This window comes from Strigops habroptila, chromosome 9 (assembly GCF_004027225.2).
Source record: "Strigops habroptila isolate Jane chromosome 9, bStrHab1.2.pri, whole genome shotgun sequence".
NCBI classification, from domain to species: domain Eukaryota; kingdom Metazoa; phylum Chordata; class Aves; order Psittaciformes; family Psittacidae; genus Strigops; species Strigops habroptila.
This window is the reverse complement of record NC_044285.2, coordinates 7,195,535-7,213,181: the sequence shown is the minus strand read 5'-3', so window position 1 is coordinate 7,213,181 and position 17,647 is coordinate 7,195,535. Positions and strand designations below refer to the sequence as shown.

At 41.1% G+C, this 17,647-nt stretch overlaps 1 protein-coding gene across 3 annotated transcripts in view; it reads right to left on the bottom strand.

Moving 5' to 3' along the window:
* The window catches only part of AKAP13 (A-kinase anchoring protein 13), a 74,926-nt gene that overhangs the window by 20,312 nt on the left and 36,967 nt on the right, over nucleotides 1-17,647 (bottom strand). For all 3 annotated transcript variants that reach the window (XM_030497334.1, XM_030497335.1, XM_030497336.1), the window contains 10 exons: nucleotides 15,940-15,982; nucleotides 14,533-14,638; nucleotides 9,316-9,487; nucleotides 6,065-6,132; nucleotides 5,173-5,239; nucleotides 3,869-4,004; nucleotides 3,194-3,306; nucleotides 1,874-2,020; nucleotides 985-1,235; nucleotides 48-173 (listed from right to left, as the gene is read on the bottom strand). In XM_030497334.1, the coding sequence (XP_030353194.1) occupies nucleotides 48-173; nucleotides 985-1,235; nucleotides 1,874-2,020; nucleotides 3,194-3,306; nucleotides 3,869-4,004; nucleotides 5,173-5,239; nucleotides 6,065-6,132; nucleotides 9,316-9,487; nucleotides 14,533-14,638; nucleotides 15,940-15,982 (1,229 nt within the window). The remainder of the gene's footprint in view (nucleotides 1-47; nucleotides 174-984; nucleotides 1,236-1,873; nucleotides 2,021-3,193; nucleotides 3,307-3,868; nucleotides 4,005-5,172; nucleotides 5,240-6,064; nucleotides 6,133-9,315; nucleotides 9,488-14,532; nucleotides 14,639-15,939; nucleotides 15,983-17,647) is intronic.

The following is a 17,647-nucleotide window of genomic DNA, read 5'->3' as shown; positions in this document are numbered from 1 at the left end:
AAACACAGACTTTTTGCATCAACTATGTCTGTTCTACTGGGTTCTACCTTGATAAATGCCTGAAACCGCTTGTCCTTCGAGTACAGATCTTTGAAGTTATTTACTGCCTCATTGTGATGCCCGCAGAATTTGCCATACGTTTTCTTCATTCGCTCAGCACTCTCACCAGAGAACTGCAAGACATGATACAGAGAGGTACAGTTTGCACTGAGCTCCTGCTGTGACATCCCAGCAGTGCCTGCCAGGCTCTCAAAAGAACTTGATGAAACCACATTAGTCCAAGGCATCCTAAACCAAGCAAGTAGGTCTCTAGAAAGTAAAGAGCTGAGTTTGGGACTTCATAGCGCAAAATTTGGGAAGATTTAGATTACCTATTGGGAAGAAATTCAGTGGTGAGAAACTGGAACAAGTTGCCCAGAGAAGTTGTGGCTGCCCCATCCCTTGAAGTGTTCAAGGCCAGGTTGGATAGAGCCTTGAGCAAACTTGGTCTAGTAGAAGGCATCCCTGCCCGTGGCAGGGGGTTGGAACTAGATGGCCTTTAAGGTCCCTTCCAACCCAAACCATTCTGTGAGTCTATGATTCTACTCACAGGGCTTAAAAACTAACAACAGAAAAATCAAGACAAGCAAAAAGAAGGCGAAAGTGCAGATAAAGGAAAATTACTCGCCCAAAGTTAAATAGCAGGTCAGTAGCACAGCCAAGAAACACATGGGGCATATTTTGCTGTACGCTGCTGCCAGCCCTTCAGGCCATGGTCAAACCATTCTGTGCTTCTCTTTCCCACAAAATAAACTGAATCAAATTTCATCATTAGACCTTTCTCTGAAAGACCAGAGAGTGTTTCAAACAGCAGAGGTAGAGATTTTTACATGTGTGAAGAGTAAAGGTGTCATCAGCTGTAATTATCTGACAGACATAGGAGGGAGGAAGAGTGCCTGGTTTCCAGCTGTGCTCTCAGAAGTGCAAGCATTTTCCAGCGCTTACTTGATTCACCAAGATGTCACCTATCCTCTTGATAACAAAGTTCTTTTCACTTTTGTCTGCCAGCGACTCCTTCTTTCTTTCCAGAATTCGCTGGAAGAAGTGACTGTGGATGTGCAGCAAGTTTTCCAGGCAGGGAAAGATCTTGTCCACGACTTGTTGATCATACTGCAACTCCTTTAACATCCCTGCACTGTACACATCGTTCATGATCTTCAATGTGCGGACATGATGCATTTCTGTCTGCATTAGCTCTGTACAGAATGAGGACAAGAGCAAAACCATGGTCACTGTAGAGTACATGGTACAATACAAAGAAAAGCTGCCATTAGAAAACTCTTCCATAACTGGGGTTCTCTAAGGGGCTTCATAAAATTTCATGTCAGGTATTGAAACATCAATCAATAGTTTAATGTGTGGGGGAAACAGGGGAGCAGAGGAATCCCACAGTAAAGAGCTTTGGACATTGTTGCAGAGGTCTGAACCTTCAGCACTGTTATCTGCCCCTTCCTAACACCTCACTGCCAGCTTCAACATAGTGTGCTTTTGCTGTACAGGATGGCTCTTCATCCGGCAGGCAAAGACTTCCTAGGAAGTTGCTCTGCTGTAATGGAGTTGAAATGTTATCAGCAGACAAATGAGGTCATGGCTTAACCCCAGCCAAGGCTATTCCTGTTCTTTTTTTCTTCTATGCCTTCCAGATAGATGAAATACAGAAAGCAAGCTTTCACAGAACACAGTACATTTCTAAGAACTTCATGAATGAAAACTTCAGCTTCTGAAGAAACCAAGACAATGTTTCTATTCACTGACCTAAAGCTTCCCCAGTCCATGCTTGCGAGTATATGAAGAAGTTATCTACAAGTGAGAAATTAAGATGCGGGTATCTCACCGTAAATGACATCTTGCCGTTTGACAACATCTTTGTTTTGCTGCTGTAGGAACTTGCTGTCCACTACCTGGCTCCAGGACTCTGCCTCCAGCTGCTTGGAATCCAATTCCAGGTCTCCCATCAGCTGTCCTTCGTTCATGTCTGCTCCTTCACAAAGCAATGTAAGTGCCATTAGGATGTGGGTAACTTGTCTTGAGATTCCTGTCTATTCATTTAGGTTAACTTCTTAGTTTCTCTGTCATACCACAGACATCACACACATTCTCCTTTACTGACACAATAATGATCATATGGAATTATACCACATAAGGACTAGGTTATAAAAAGCGCTTTTAAATGCTATTTGCACAAAACTAGTTCACCATTTTCACACAGACCAAATTCTAGCTCAGCTAAAGAGACAATGGATTCTTTATCTGCAAAGCAACAACATCACAGATGAATAAAAAACCACAATACCCGGTTTGTCTTCCTTCATTTACATCACTGAATCGAAGGAACTTAGGCCTATGTGAAGTCTGTGTTTTCAAGCTTAGAAAGCCAGAATTAATGCAGCTGCAAGTGAACACTACATACATTACACACACACATGTAGCCACCCCTGGAGATACTCAAGGCCAGGCTGGATGTGGTTCTGAGCAATCTGATATAGTTGAAGATGTCCCTGCTCATTGCAGGTGGGTTGGACAACGTTTGAAGGTCCCTTCCAACCCAGACTATCCTTAATCTATCTTTAAGGAGTACTCATTTGTGCAGGAACTCAAAATGTTCTCGTCACCAGGACCATGCCCTTGTTTAGTCCTTAATAAATTAAGACCATTCTGCTCTTTTCAGGTAAATATTGGCTAAGATGTAAAACTGCTAAATATATCTTAAAAAAAGCACTATATATAAAAAACATTGAAGCTTCAGAAATGAATTTAACTGACTTCACTTTCAAACCCACAAAACTAAACACTTCCTTCCCCATTCTGGGAAAAATACAAAACACAAGGCATCATCATCAGCATGAAGAAGGTGACAGAGTGCAAATTCTGTGGCTGTATGAATGGGCCAGAGCTGCGGAACAGAAGAGGAAATGCTTGTCCCTGAGCTAAATTCCATGTAACTCAACTGTAACTGAAACCTTTTATATGTTTGCTCACAATTCAAGAAGCTAAAGAAATTACTATGTATTACTGTATTCTAACATTAAAGTAAATGCATTTAATTGTCCATTAGAAAGGAAAACACTTGCTGAAATGCCAAAATGGATTTTCTATTTCTGGCAAGCAGCGCTCAGACCTACCTTTTACTATAAATGCCACAGGGAACTCTTACCTTCATCAACCAGCGATTCCACAGATTCATTCACCCGACTGATTTTATGTAGGGAGTCTGTTGACTGAGACAGGAATTTCCAAGTGTGTATTAAACTGTCATCGTTCCCAACTCTGCAGAAAAACAGAGCACAGAATATTGTTTATGACAATAAAAACCCAGCCAAATGTACTTTGAAATACACAGAAGAAATGCATTTTAAGTATGAGTTGAAAACCAAAGCAAGCATTGCATGGTTATATACAACGCAGTCCTGAAACACCATGAAGACTGCAGCTCTGTGCCTCCACCTGATGGTTATGGACATGAAAGTTAATATTATACCTGAGCTGCGAATGTGTACTTGGGCTGGGTACTTGCTCAGTACTCAGCCCAAGGCAAGGGAATTCCCTCCTGGAGCCCAGAGCATCTGTGAACTGGCCCTGAATATAACCAGGCCAACTAACACACCTCTGAAGTCATGCCATGACTAAAACTAACCCAGACAATCTGATTGTGCAGAAGACAACTGATGGTATCACACACAATATGGATATTTCTGGTTTTGTGATGCTCTTTTTGTACATTTAACATAAATCATAGTGCACGAATTTATTTTTAATGAGATCTGAATTTCTCTGTGCTTGCAGCATCTGATAACACACACACACTCGTGCACCCAGGGAGCAACCTTACCCTGCAATGTTCTGTATTGAGACACTTTTGGACAGTGCTGTAGGCTGTTGTGATCTCCTGTTATTGAATATTGAGGTTACGGTGTTTTCATCAGGAGCAAGTATTGCAGAGCGAGGGCGCTCCTTCGGCTGTGAGCCTGGAAGGGAAGCATCAGAGAGAAGTTAGCTCACGTAACTGCACTGTTAACTGGGAGGATGATGACTCAAACCAGGCTCTACAGTTCACTTTTCTTTCTAGAGTCATCACCAGGAGATCTCAGCTGTCAGGAGCAGCCATACAGAAGAAAAGAACATCGACCCCCTGTGCAGAGCTGACTGCATTGCACTGCGCTTAAAAGATCTAGGTGGGATCTGCAAGTCCAGGAACACACACTTGGGAAATCTAACTTAATTTTATTTGATAAATAATCACATGTAGCATTCTACTATGTTGCTTTTTAATTTCCCTGGGCCTATAATTATGTATGTCTTCCTGCTTCTGGTCAAACTTTTGAGATAGGTTTCTCTATCAGTACGTACCACAGAGAAATGCTAATGCTTATCTCATTATACTATCACATACCTTCAACTAATCTTTTCATATTAATTCCAGATTTTCCCTTCTTCAGATGCATTTCTGCTTTATGGAGCAATACCTCTGAATTTCATGGTAAGTACCACAGTGGGTACATCTGTATCATACAGTGTGGTTCCACATAGTGATCTCCAAGCTATCATTAGATAAGCTTATCAAATTATGGCACCACATAACCCATTTGGGCTGTTTCACTCCTATTCTTTGACCTCAGTCACACTGGGTAGGTCAGTGCAGTTTATATCTCAGTGCAGCCAGGAAAAGTTTGTCAGTATTGCTGCTATTCAAAATTAAACTTTCTGGTTTTACTATCTCAAAGTATAAGACTATTTAATTAACCAAACAAAACAAAGTATTTTGAACAAGCATCTTCTCCACTTGCAATCTTAACCACTTCTGTTACTATAATACTCCTAGTTCGATTCTTTCCAATGTCAGACACCATTGACATAGGCTTCATCTTCCAGATTTTGCAGACTTAGCAGCTGTAGGCTTTCAGTCAAGTAGTCGTTCTAGATCTGAGATGACTTTACATTTGCTTACAGCTATATGGACACTGCAGAAGTGGGTGAACTCTGTGCAGCTTCAGTACAAATTCTGGAACCCCAAACACTGCTTATCATGCACAGAAGATGCTCCCATCCCTGCTTCAATAAATGCTTATCCTTTATAGTATTTAATATTAGTTGTCAGAACAGCTCACCAAAGCAGAGAGAAAGGAAGTTTCTTACTTTTGTTTCTCATGGTTACTGTGGGTAATGAAGAGGTATCATGTGCCTGCAGCATCCCTCTCTGTGGCTGAAAGAAAAAATGAAACTCACTGTAATTTCTTCTTTCCTTCTCGCATCAGGTTGTCACATAACTAAAATAAAAAAGCTATATTTTTTTCTGAATCCTCTCAGAACAGACCAGTTCTTGGCTGTATGTGTATGTAACGTATCTATATATTTACCTGTATGCAATCACACACACATGCAGCCCCCCTCTGGTTGTCATCAATGAAATGGACAAAATAAGATGGAGAAATGTGCAGCAAATGAGAAGACAAAGTGCTCACGATACTGAAAAGAACTGAAAATCATAACTGTATAAACATTAACTAGCTTGGAGAACCATCTGCAGAAGAGGTTCCTCACATCTGGGGCAAGCACAAATTCTGCACATTCCTCGTAAAAACGCTATACGTATTTAACAGGTTAAAGTGGCATGAGAGGATTCAGCATTTGAGAATTAAGAGATACAGCATTTAAAGGTGCTGGACACCCCTGAATTTTGGCAGTGAAGTGTTTTGTTGTTTTGGTTGTGGTTAATTTTAGGTTATTTTTTAATTGAAGCATAGGACAGACCATCTCACCATAAGGTCCCCGTGTACACTGTGAATTTGCCGCCAACAAACACCCCGTGGTGCTCACCTGCAGCGTTCACACAGTCCCAGGGACAACTCTGTATTAACATGTGGTGCTGGGGAGTTGCCCAGGGATGTTATTTCACTATAGCAAAGGGGCTGAAGCTCTTTCCAACAAGCTGGAAACTTTGGAATGCACGGTAGAAGATGTTAACTATCTGTATGGTAAATTGTTTAAACCTTTTGGTTTATTCAGTAAAGCAGATGAAACCTCTTACCTTCATTTTGACCTTTGCACAAGAAGCAACACTCTCCTTACAGCCCTTGTGAACAATTGCATTGCAGTCTGTCAAAAACATAAAAACCCCACAATTGATTAAACAACAAAACACAGAAACAAGTCAGTTTTTGTCGTTCGTAATCTGAACTGTTATCTTGCACAACTGAGAATTATAGCTTTCAGGCATCATTGTGGTTTACATGAGCAGCTACAGATACTGAGAGACAGGGCTGCTTTCCTGGATAATTAGCTCTTTGTTTGTTAACAAGATTTCCTCATGGAATTTAACAGGAAATTCTGTTTAAAAATCAATACAAGGTTAAGTTGCCAGGGTTCCAATGGGTCTTACGTTTAAAAAGAGAGAAAGAAAAAGATGGAGTTATTCCTCTGAAAGAAAAGGTGGAAAGGAGAAGCAGGAGATAGAAACAGAAACCAATCGTAAGGCCAGTATTTTCTCTGAAAACACAAATACTGTCCTCATCAAGACAAGGTTTATGGGACCCAAAGGACAGGAAAAGGACAGGAACATCCATTTACATCAACTCAGACATATCATAGCGAAGATCTACAGTACAGGAACCAAGTGCTGCTGTACTACAAGATTATCAGGAAAGCTAACAGGAGCGTCTGCCAGGTGCCCATGTTTGTGAGGTTGGGACTTCCTGCTGAAAACCAGACTGAAGCCACCATTTCAGTCCAGAACCACATTTACTAATACGAAAAGCATCATGCTTTACCACCACCCTTTGCTGCATATACTCCAGAGCAAAAGCTATCTTTTACAGAACACCCTGAGTCTGCCCATGATCCCTTGCCAGCAGATTTCTGGGAATTTTTCTGGGAAGAATTCTGGGAAGTTTTCAAAGATTATTAGCAATAATTCTGGAAAAAGAAGTTTTCATTGGGTTTGGAGCATTAACTCTTCTGACAGATGAAAGACAACAACTCAAATGCTCCCAGCTGAGATTCAGTAGCTTAGAGAAAACCTGTTATTTCCACTCATTCATGGAAACCCATTTTAACACAGATCATGAATTTTAAGTGTATGTTACGCTGTAAGCACAAGGTTCTAAATTATTTCTAGAGGAAATATGCAAGGAAAAGAAAAAACCATGGCCAGAATGACAAAACCTGCTCATACCCTCAGTATTTTTTATATTTGGGTCTACTTAATAAAAGTCAGTAATTGTTCTGATATTTTGAGAGAGGTAAGGGGGTAAGGCCACAGGGCGTTGCTATTCTGTCAATGTCCCACAACTTCCTGTGCAAGAGAAGAAACCTGCACGTTCTTGCAAAAACTCACAGGCAATATCACTTTTCAGATTAAACAAAGAAAAAGGACAGAACCTGCTTCTGGTGTGTGAAAAGAGGCAGTGAGACAATTCAGAACCACTAAATTCACATTCAAGCTTTGAAAGCCTATATGTACCATTTAGCTTCAGAGCATTTTGGTTTTTAGATTGAAAATCTTGTTTCAGGGACTTGATTCCTCCAATTCAACTCTTCAGCAGGCAGGAAGTTTCTCCCCCTCCTCTGTACCACTACCATTAAGAATTAAAACCCCCAAAAGCTTATTTTCTGCATCACTGATCATAAAAAGACCAGGCAGAAACCTATTAAAAATGAGGATTATTTGCTTGCCCATTTGTTTTAGAGCATACTAAATCTTTCAGCATTGACTAGCTGTTTCATGAAGCTGGGGGTGACACTGAAAAGTTGAGACATTGATTTTAAATGATCCAGTGTTTAAAAAGCATTAAGAAAAAGGTATTCCATAGGTAGACAGAGCAGTGATGATAGCAATAAAGCAGTAGTCTACAACAGCACAGGAACAACAGAGCCTCTACTGCTGGTTATCAGTCACTTCCAAGGCATTTGATGGCTGATTTTAAGATGCTATGGGAGGAAGGACCACTCTCAGATGTAAGCTTTCAACCTGGGCCTGACCAAATTTTCCTTGTGGCATTCATTTTCTGGCCAACGCAGCAAACTTACAATAATTTTCTGTTGTACCTTAAAAATTAAGGAAAGAACATCTATGCTAAAACATACAGCCTTGTTGGATTATTTTAACTCATTAGGATATAGAGTTAAACTGGGATATATTTGATTTTTTAAGTGGCTTCAGAAGCTGTTAAGAAAGTCAGGCAGGGAAAGGGAGAGGATGCATCTGAGAGCTTATAATTGTTGATGTTTGTCATTTCCCATCAGGCTGACACAGAGTGTGTCTCATGCAAACAACTTTGCTGAAATCTCTTCCAGGAAACTCAAAACTGCCATTTGGGATTCAGCTGGCTGCTCCTTCTCCTGCTCACTGAAGTTGTTTCATATGCTGCTCATCTACCAGAATGAAGAGACAGAGCCTTCTGCTCCAGCCTGGGAGCAATTCCCGTACATGCCTTGACTCATCTCTAGGCTAGTGGAGTAAAAAATATTATTAATAGTGAGGAATGGAGAGCCCTGAGCTGCAGTGAGAAAAGGTCTTATTTGTCTGCATATTCGGTAGCTTTGGGCGCTGAGCAACCCAGCCAAGACTCTGTTGTTGACTACACAAATGCCACTGACCTTATCAAGCCACAGGCATGAGAAACTGTCTGATAAGAGAACAAAATCACCAGTCTCGCAGGAACCCTCACCGTGGTTCCTGTACTGCCTGCATGGTATCGCATATACTTCACATGCACACGGGTAGTTGCCATTTGACCTGTGGTACAGTTTCATGTATAAAGGGAGAAGAGGGTTACTATTTCCTTTTTGTGTCATGCTGTTCTCACCGAGGGCTTACCAAAGCAGTGTTTCACAGAACTAAAGCAATACACTAAATTCACTACACATGGGAAGGATATTTTTTTCTTCATTGGAAATAAAAAGCCATGATCCAAGCCAGCTTTCCCTGTCCTCTATCCATCGTAACACAGCACCTCAGCTCCAAGCCGTAAGATGCAGCCGAAATAACCAAAGTCTTCCAGCTGACTGATACATCCCAAAAACCAGGGGCAGAAATCCCTGCGGGATGCTGCAATGTCCAAGCACAGGCTAGGAAGGACATTGCAGGACACTTCCTCGCAGCCACAACTCATTTCAGTCCAGCTTCCATAAGGCGACATGCTGCTCCATGAATCACTATCTCCAAAGACGCCCTCCCACCCCACATCCTTAAGGAAGAGGAAAATAAAGCATAACATTCGCATTTCCCATGTCAGATTTAACGAAAAACAAAAGGAGGGGAAGAAAAAAAGCCCAACTTACTTGCACAGTAGTACGAATCCTTATTGAAAGGTTTCATACAGTGGTAACAGATTGCTTGGGCTACAACAGAGGTTGCAGTGAAGAGATGTCCATTTAACAGCTTCTTATCTTTCTCTTTCTCCTTGGAATCTTTTTCCTTCTCTTTAGTCTTCTCTTTATCTTTCTCTTTTTCCTGCCGAGAGAAAAATGGAGAAACAGTGTGTTACTTCACAGAGGTCTCTTCTCTGGTTACAAATTCTACAGTGTTTGCCTTTGGCACTATGACGATATTGATTGGTGCACACCTTAACAATAGCCATGTGTCTGCACAGCTCTGCTGAAAACTTCAGCTTTCAGCCCCCATGGATGTGGATTAACATACTATGGACTTGTAGAGCCTTCTGCATGGGGATGAAACTGAGTCTGATCTGAAGGCAGCAGCTTTCCTCCACCTTTGTTTTATATTTGCTCGGTGTACTGACTTACGTCTTTTCTTCTGGGCTCTCATGAATCTCTTCAGCGCTTTCAATAAATTGTGTTAAATGCAATCACCACGTGTAATATGCATCAAACTTCCAACACAGGTAATTTTTAAGGCCAACCTGTAAGACTCATTCTTTAGCAACTGCATGTTTAATGGAGAACACAAGTTCTTCCTCGCTGCCTGCACATCATCACTGCCAGAATATTTTCACCTCCATTTTCCTTCTGACTACCAACTTTTTCAACAGTTTCATGCAACCCCAAGTAACCATGTGAAACTTTTTTGGGAAATGGATCTTTCACAAACTCTTGAAATATGGCACTACAGAAAGGCTGTGGAACAGCACCAACACTGTAAAAGATTATCTCGTGTTCTGGAAGCCACGGTTCAACCTCTGGGCTACTCAGCTCTGGAAAGATGACAAGCACAGTCAGCTTCTCCAACTTTTAGCAGAGTTTTTGCTTACTTTTCTATGGTAAGAGAGATAGAAAATGCTAAATACTAAAAAGTTGGAGCACTTTTTTCGTGAAGCCTTTTGTGGATTTGGAATTCCCCCAAACAATTTTTGAAGGAAACTCCATAGAAAAACTCCAAATTTGAATTACAACAACTCCTTGTCTTTCTATGTACCACTCTACAAAATGTTTACCATACAATCTGTATTTTAACCATCACTGAAGATTTCACGGCATTTGAAAGAGAAGCTTAACCAGAAACTGGTAAAGGCCTCTGTAAACGTATCTTTCCATTTTATTATTTATATGCCACGTGCCCTTTGCTAAATACCGTCACAACTAAACATCAGAGAGCAGCCCTCATGAGCGACTGCCATGAAGCAGTTAAAAGAGGTATTGAGCTCTGCAGTCACCAGCAGGGAAACTTCTGATGACACACTCAAATAATAAGTAACTCAGCCTAAGGTTTCCCCCTCTCCCAACACACCCCAGGCAAAGTGCCAGTGTCAGAGTCTCTCCCTGCAAAGCCTCATAAACAGAAAGTCTATTTACTGGCCTCAAACGCTATTCTGTTCTGCAAATGAGCAAAACCAGGAGAATAACCGTATGGAATAATCCTGTCTAAAGCAGAAAACCTGCCAGGAAGACTCTGCTTTGTGGCACATCACCTTCTTTGAGCCACCAGCTTAGATCATCACCCTGTGTAAACCTCCACAGCACCACTGGCCATCTGCTGACCTCTCACCTTTAACCATGTCCAGCCGGGCAGGATTCAAGAGCTAAAACTCTGCAGTTTAGTCCTTGGCTGATGGTACCAAGTCTATTGCCAGGACTTGTGAAGCTCCAGAAGAAAAGATCATCCTACGCTCAAGGCAGACCTTATGACATTCATGCTTAAAACGCTGAAAGGAGAGTCACTGTCCTATACTTTAAACATACCTTATGCTTACTGCAAAGCCCAGTAATTCTACAGTGTGGAATAACACCCTCTCTTCATAAAAATCTCTGTAAAAACCGTTTTAATTAAAGCTGAACAACCCCAGGAAAAACAGGAAATGTGTGCACCGCTTTCAAGGAGGAAACAGCGAACTTCATACACGGGGTGCCAGCCGTACCACTGAAACACAAGGTCTCAAAAAGAGATTGTATTTATTCTTGGATATTTTTTTCCAGTGACAAGTTAGTGGAACTTTTGTAAAAAGGTATTGTAAAAACAAACCCATTTTCCTGTGCTATTGGAGCTGCCAGCAGGACTTGAAGCTCAGCTTCATGGCTGAACCTGCGGCGATGGGCACTAACAGACACGCTGGGTACCACAGCTCGGTTGTACGAGACCATGCGCTGCAGCGGCAGGTCCCGCTCCAAAATAACCATGAAGCTCTTACCTCCCACTGCTTAAGTCCTACCAGCTTCACTGTTATTTGAGGTACTTCGGCAAATTTATTCCATTTAATCGACATCCTTCCCCTGGGGGCAGGAGAGCTGCTCCCCACCAGCATCAGCCCATTGCAACGGCCCCGAGCTGCCAGCACGGCAGTCGGAAAGCAGTTGAGCAAAGGGGGAGGGCGGGACGAATGCTGCTAACTTCCTTGAAGATGATTCTAGCTACTGTGCTGTTGCTTTCATCTTGCCCTACCCCAGCTTCCACTGCTAAAAAACACACTAAAAAAGTAATACAGGCAGGAAGAGATGGGATTAATACTATAGAAGACACAAGCCAATAGGAGACGACCCATTTAAAAGGCAGAAGGTGGCAAACCAAACCCTCTGTGATGTTTGGGATACAGAAAAAGTGAATTTTAACATACCTCAGTGTTGCTATGTAGTACTTCACTGAACAAAGTGCTGCAAAAGACTTCCCAGACACAAAGGCTTCATGTGTTTGCGCTCCTCCTGCTCTACAGGTCACAAATATTCCGTGTCTCCTAGTCTTTTCAAACACTTACAACTCTTACTGTATACACTGAAGCGCTGTTGGTGGTACAGCACTGCCTAATAACTGCGCAAGTCAACAGAAATTACTCATGCTAGTCTTTTTGTCATCATTTCCCAGAAACTCTCTACCAAAGGAAGAAAATGAGTATTCTTTTTTTTTTCCTAATTGACAGAGAAAGACTGTCAGAATTTAGACTTCACAAATGTGAATCCGTGCAAGCTACTGATTTCAAGAGATTCCCTGACTAATCCCCAAATAACACAAAGGACATTCCAGACATGGGTAAATTCACACAAACTCCTATCAGTATCCCCTGAAGTTAAACACTCCAAGCACCCCTTTATTTTTAGGGTTTTTTACGCAACTTTCTACACCATTTTTAAAGAGCCGTTGCCATTAGTAGCCTCAGATGTGCTTTATTTCATGGTTCATCTTAGAAAACAGTGCATTTCTAGAAGTTTGGAGAAAAGTAAAACCTAGTTGGAAAGAAGTTGCAGCCTCCCTCCCTTCTGACAGCCCAGACAGCAGCAGAAATCAGCTCTTCCTGTCCAACTTCCTCTTTCAAGGTTTGTTATTTTTTCTTTTTAACTCTTACAGGTTTTCAGCAGCCAGAATGTTCTCAGACATCAGTGCTCCCAAGAAGTTTTAGGCCAAATTATTTAAATGTGCAGCTGAAGCCTTCAAAATGTATGCAATGCAAACATGCCACTGCAAGCAGAGAAGAAACTGTAATTTGAATATTATGGCTTTTTAGTAAAAACACCAGAAGCGATATGAGCTTTGCAGTGCACGTTATTGTTGGGATTTTGGAGCAACTCTTTATGAACCGTTTCAGACACAAATATGAAATTGGTGAAATCAGAGCACATTATTTAACAAAAGCAAAGCAAATATCTCAAAGCACTTCTATTTTCTAACCTGTCCCAACCAGATCTCTTTTATCTCTGTGTGTGTGTGTATATACATATATATCTCCAGTTCTTGCTTTAGAGATTATACACCCAAAGTGCAAGAACCAGTTAATGATTTCCGGACTCCTTCAGAGGCTGTGCAACGTGCTCCACAACTTCTCACTAGTGGCTTGCACAGAGGTTTCTGTGTAAACAGATCTTTTATTTTTACACTGTACTTTGCAGCAGGGAACAGCATTGTCTTAAAGCTGCAGAGCAGCAGCTCTTGCTCGCATCTTGAAAGGCAGAGCCATGAAGAGGAACTGTGCATTAGGATGACTGATCTCGCTAGAGCTGGTAACCTCATTGCAGAGGTGATGCAATCTTCCAAAAGTAAATATCAAAATGTGTGTTGGAGCATCAGAGCATACAAACCCAGCTGCATTAGAGGAATCCTCAGGCTGAAACATCAAGTGCTTATGTTAGGAAAGGCTAAAAGGAGACACACGATGAAATGTGTCTCCCCCCATACGTCTATGCTTCAGCCCCAGCCTTATTCTGCGATAGGCACAATGCTCATTATGCCACATTTTGTTTCCTGTTTGCTACTGAGACACTCATCAGAATATGTAATTATGTGTCTCAGAGGCCTTCTGATAGTATTTACCAACATGTTAGCTACACATCACCTAACTATATGATACACACAGCCTACTGTGAGGTAAAGTGATGTTAGCTTGTCAGACATGATGAACTGAGGTGAGATTTCAGTAAAAAATCCAACCAAGCCAAAAACCCTCCAACATACATTAATTTTCAGGGGACAATCTAAGGCAACAACAGCCTGTGTGTGTGAAGTATTTATCATTAATGTAGTTACTTCTGTAACCAACACTGTTTCCAGTAAATTCAGCTGTGCTGAGCAGTGCTTAACCTTCAGCAAATTAAATCTCAGGTTTTCAAGGACGGAAAAAAGGGGAAAATATAAATATTGGCCATCACTAAAGGTCACTGAGCAACCTCTCCAGCAATGCACGGGGATTTTGTAGCAAAAAAATAGAAATAAAAGGGAAACACAACAGAGCCTTTGGCAGACAGTCCCTTCTTACAGCTCCTGACCGTGTTTCATTAAACACCTCTCAGTTTTGTACAAATTAGACCCATCCATCACTGCAAAGCCATAACTCATCCCAGAGGACAATCTATTCTCTATAACAAATGAAGCTTCATTCTGTCGGGAAAAGAGGTAAAGACACTGCACATGAAAACTCATCTCAGGTGCATTTCAATTTTGGGGTGCTAAGACTTCCCATGTAGATATTCCCTATTACCCCACAGTCCATCCTCCCTTGCAAAAGGGAAAAAGTCAGGCAAAGACATAAATACCACCCTATGGGAACACACTGAAACACAGAATTCATCTCTGCTTCCTATGGGTATTTCACGGTTGTATAAATCACAGGAAGCACTTACTTTGCTCTTCTTGCTGCTGGACATTTTATTCCTGAGGTAGCTGAAGGTGCGACTGACTTTTGTTGCACCTTTACCAGCGGGGACACTGCTGCTCTCTTCAGATATGCTAAAATCAAAGAAGAAAGAGGTTGTTTTTATATTTCTTTTCATCCCAAGGCATTTGTTAAATGGATAGATTCTTTTTTAAAGGACAAATTCATTTATTATCCAATAAAGTGACAGGTTGTTTTATGGTTGTTTTATGCTTCTTTTTACTGAAGAAGGCAAAGCGAAGACAAAATGCCAATCCAGTAGCTTGTCCTGTATTTCAACGAATCCTTTTACTTTTTAAGCAATCTCCACTCTTAAACCATGCCACAGCACCCTCTGCTGCTCTTGTGGCCAAATAACCACTAACCAGCTCACAGCGTCAGCCCGTTACATGACAAATACTGGAGATATACAGCGAGTCTTGGCATTTAATCTTCAGTATTTTAGACATAAAGGGATAGACGTGCACACATCTCTTCTTAAAAAAAGAGAAATCTCCTTATAGAGGAAGACATCTAATAAACTCTGAAGAGGCAGTGAGTGTCTTTACCAGAAACCACACTGCAAAGCCTCCCTTGAGGAATGAGAATACCAATACCAAGTAATAAACAGTCATTTGCATTGAATGAGGCATTTCTGGGAAGCCTGATATTTTCTGCCAGTCTCTACATGCACAAGCTTATGATTTCATCTTCTATAAAAGAATAAGAAGTTATGAAGGAAACTATCATTGCATTAAAGGACATTGTCTGTCAATAGGAAGTACAACGGAAACCAAAAGCAGAACAGAAAGACAAATGAAATCAAGGAGGAGAAAACAGCAGCAAGCACAAACAAAGAGCCTCCCAGCCACAAAATGAAGCCAAAGCTATCAGAGCGACACAGAGACGAGACACCCAGCTCCTTCGGTGCCACAAACGTCCTTCCCTCAGGGAAGCGCTTTTAAAGCTGGCACCCACCAGAAAGATTATCTCCTCTCTACAGCTTGCAAGGAGGAAAAGTAATGGACAAAAACATGATCTTTTTGGCCTTCATTTTAGAAATATAAACGGAATTGATTAAAGGAAGGAACAACCACTTTTAGTGTAAAATATAACTCAGGGTAAACTGACACTGCTTGATAACAGATAATCCAGTATGGTACTAGCTATGAATAAACACAAAGCCTTGTTAGAGACAAGACCTAGAACAGACTTTCATATTCTATGATCTAAAATATTCTTCAGCTTTTAGACATACAGGACTGATTTTCACAAGCCTGACAACTTGTGATTTCAGCTGAAGGGCACTGGTGCCAGGAAGGCTTTTGGGTGTCCGAAGCACAGCCCATTGCAGGAGTCCCACCAGCAGAGATGTGGTACCCCCAGAATACTGTACCTCTGAACCGAGGAAGCTGTGGGGCCGCCGAACGCCTGCGTACCTGGAAAAGATCGGAGGGGCAGGGGGGAGGACATGTTAGACTGCAATCTTAGCCCACTGAGTTTAAAAACAGAGTTCGTGTATTTGGACGGTTCAAGAGGAAGAGGAAATGTTTTCCAGAAGTGAGTGTTTAGAATAGATTTCATGTGCTCAGGATAAAGCCTGTTCCCTGTATCCTTAGGTGCTCTCAAATGAGGTGCTGAGGTGAAAGCATGCTTAGAATTTTTACCGTTCTTCAGCTATTAAGCAAAGGATGTGCATCTGTTAAATGTGCTGGTAAATCAGGGTATCTGAATCAGAACTGCCAATTCAATGACAGTAGGTACAAAAGAGAATCATTCTGCCACAATGCTTTAATTTATACACCACTAGAAAGAATCTACTGTGCAACACATCCGGGTTTCATGTATAAAACTTTTCTACTTGATAAAATTATAGTACATTTTCCCATCAAAATCCTGAAGCACTTCATAAAGAGTAAAGGAAACAAGAGAAGCCTTATTCCATTTTCCATGAAACGTTACCAGCCTAGGGCTTAGTCAGAAAACACTGTGCTTGAGGAAAGTCTGACTTTCGACATGAAGCTGAAGCCCTGCCAATGACACAAGTTCTCTTTATACCACAAGAAACCTGCTTGCACAATGCATTTGGAGCAGATGAGGTAGCTCACACCATTTACCAGAACCATCAAAGAATACTGAAAAATCAGGATGAACTGAAGTCTGGGTACTCTCCAGGTTAACTGGGCTTGTCAGGACTCCAAAAAACCCTCACTGCAAGCACTGTTTGCAGTCCTATCTGAAGTTCAAGAAGCAGCATGATTGATCATCTTATCAGGCTTTGTAAGCAAAGCAATACTTTGGCTACTAAGATCACACAAGTAATACACAGACTTCCAAATCCCTGGTTAATGCTCCAGTAACTGGTTCACATTTCAGTTCTAGTTTGCTTTTAACATGGGTTAAGCTTCCTTAGTCTTTCCTTTTTTTAATAGATTCATCAATTTGACTGGATTTAAGTATTTCACACACCTTTTTGTGTCTTTGCAGTCAAGGTAAGAAATACAAACATTGAATCAACAGCTGTAATAATTTTATATTTGTGACTGTTTTTCAGCACCTTAACAAATTACATTGCATGTGAACTTCAATTATGTATTATTTATCTTTCACTGCAATAGTGTTTTATCTTTAAAATGGGGATTCAGGCAAAATGGATATGGACAAAAATCAAGGTGAAAGCCTGTTTATGATTTCATATCTCAGGTTACAACATAACATACGATCAACAGTCTGCTGCAAGCCATAAAACCCATGAAGATAAGCATTTTCTCACCTTCAGGGTTTTTTACAGAAGAGGGGAAGGAAGGTTTATTTCTAATTTTCATGTTTCCTACCATGACCAGGTTCAAAACTAAAATGCTAAAACTGACTTCACAACCCACAAGAACAGTTTTGTTCAAAGGCCAGGACTGCTTTCTACATGCAATGAATATGGGTTAGCAGCCAAATTTTCATGTAACTCTCTGAACACCTTTTAAGCATCACCCACCAGAATTATTTTATATAGTAGCTGGACTTGAAATAATTCATCAAGGTCCATTATGCAGAAAACAGAAACTGGAGTAGGATGTTGCAAACAGAAGAAAGCAGCTCACAAACCCTTA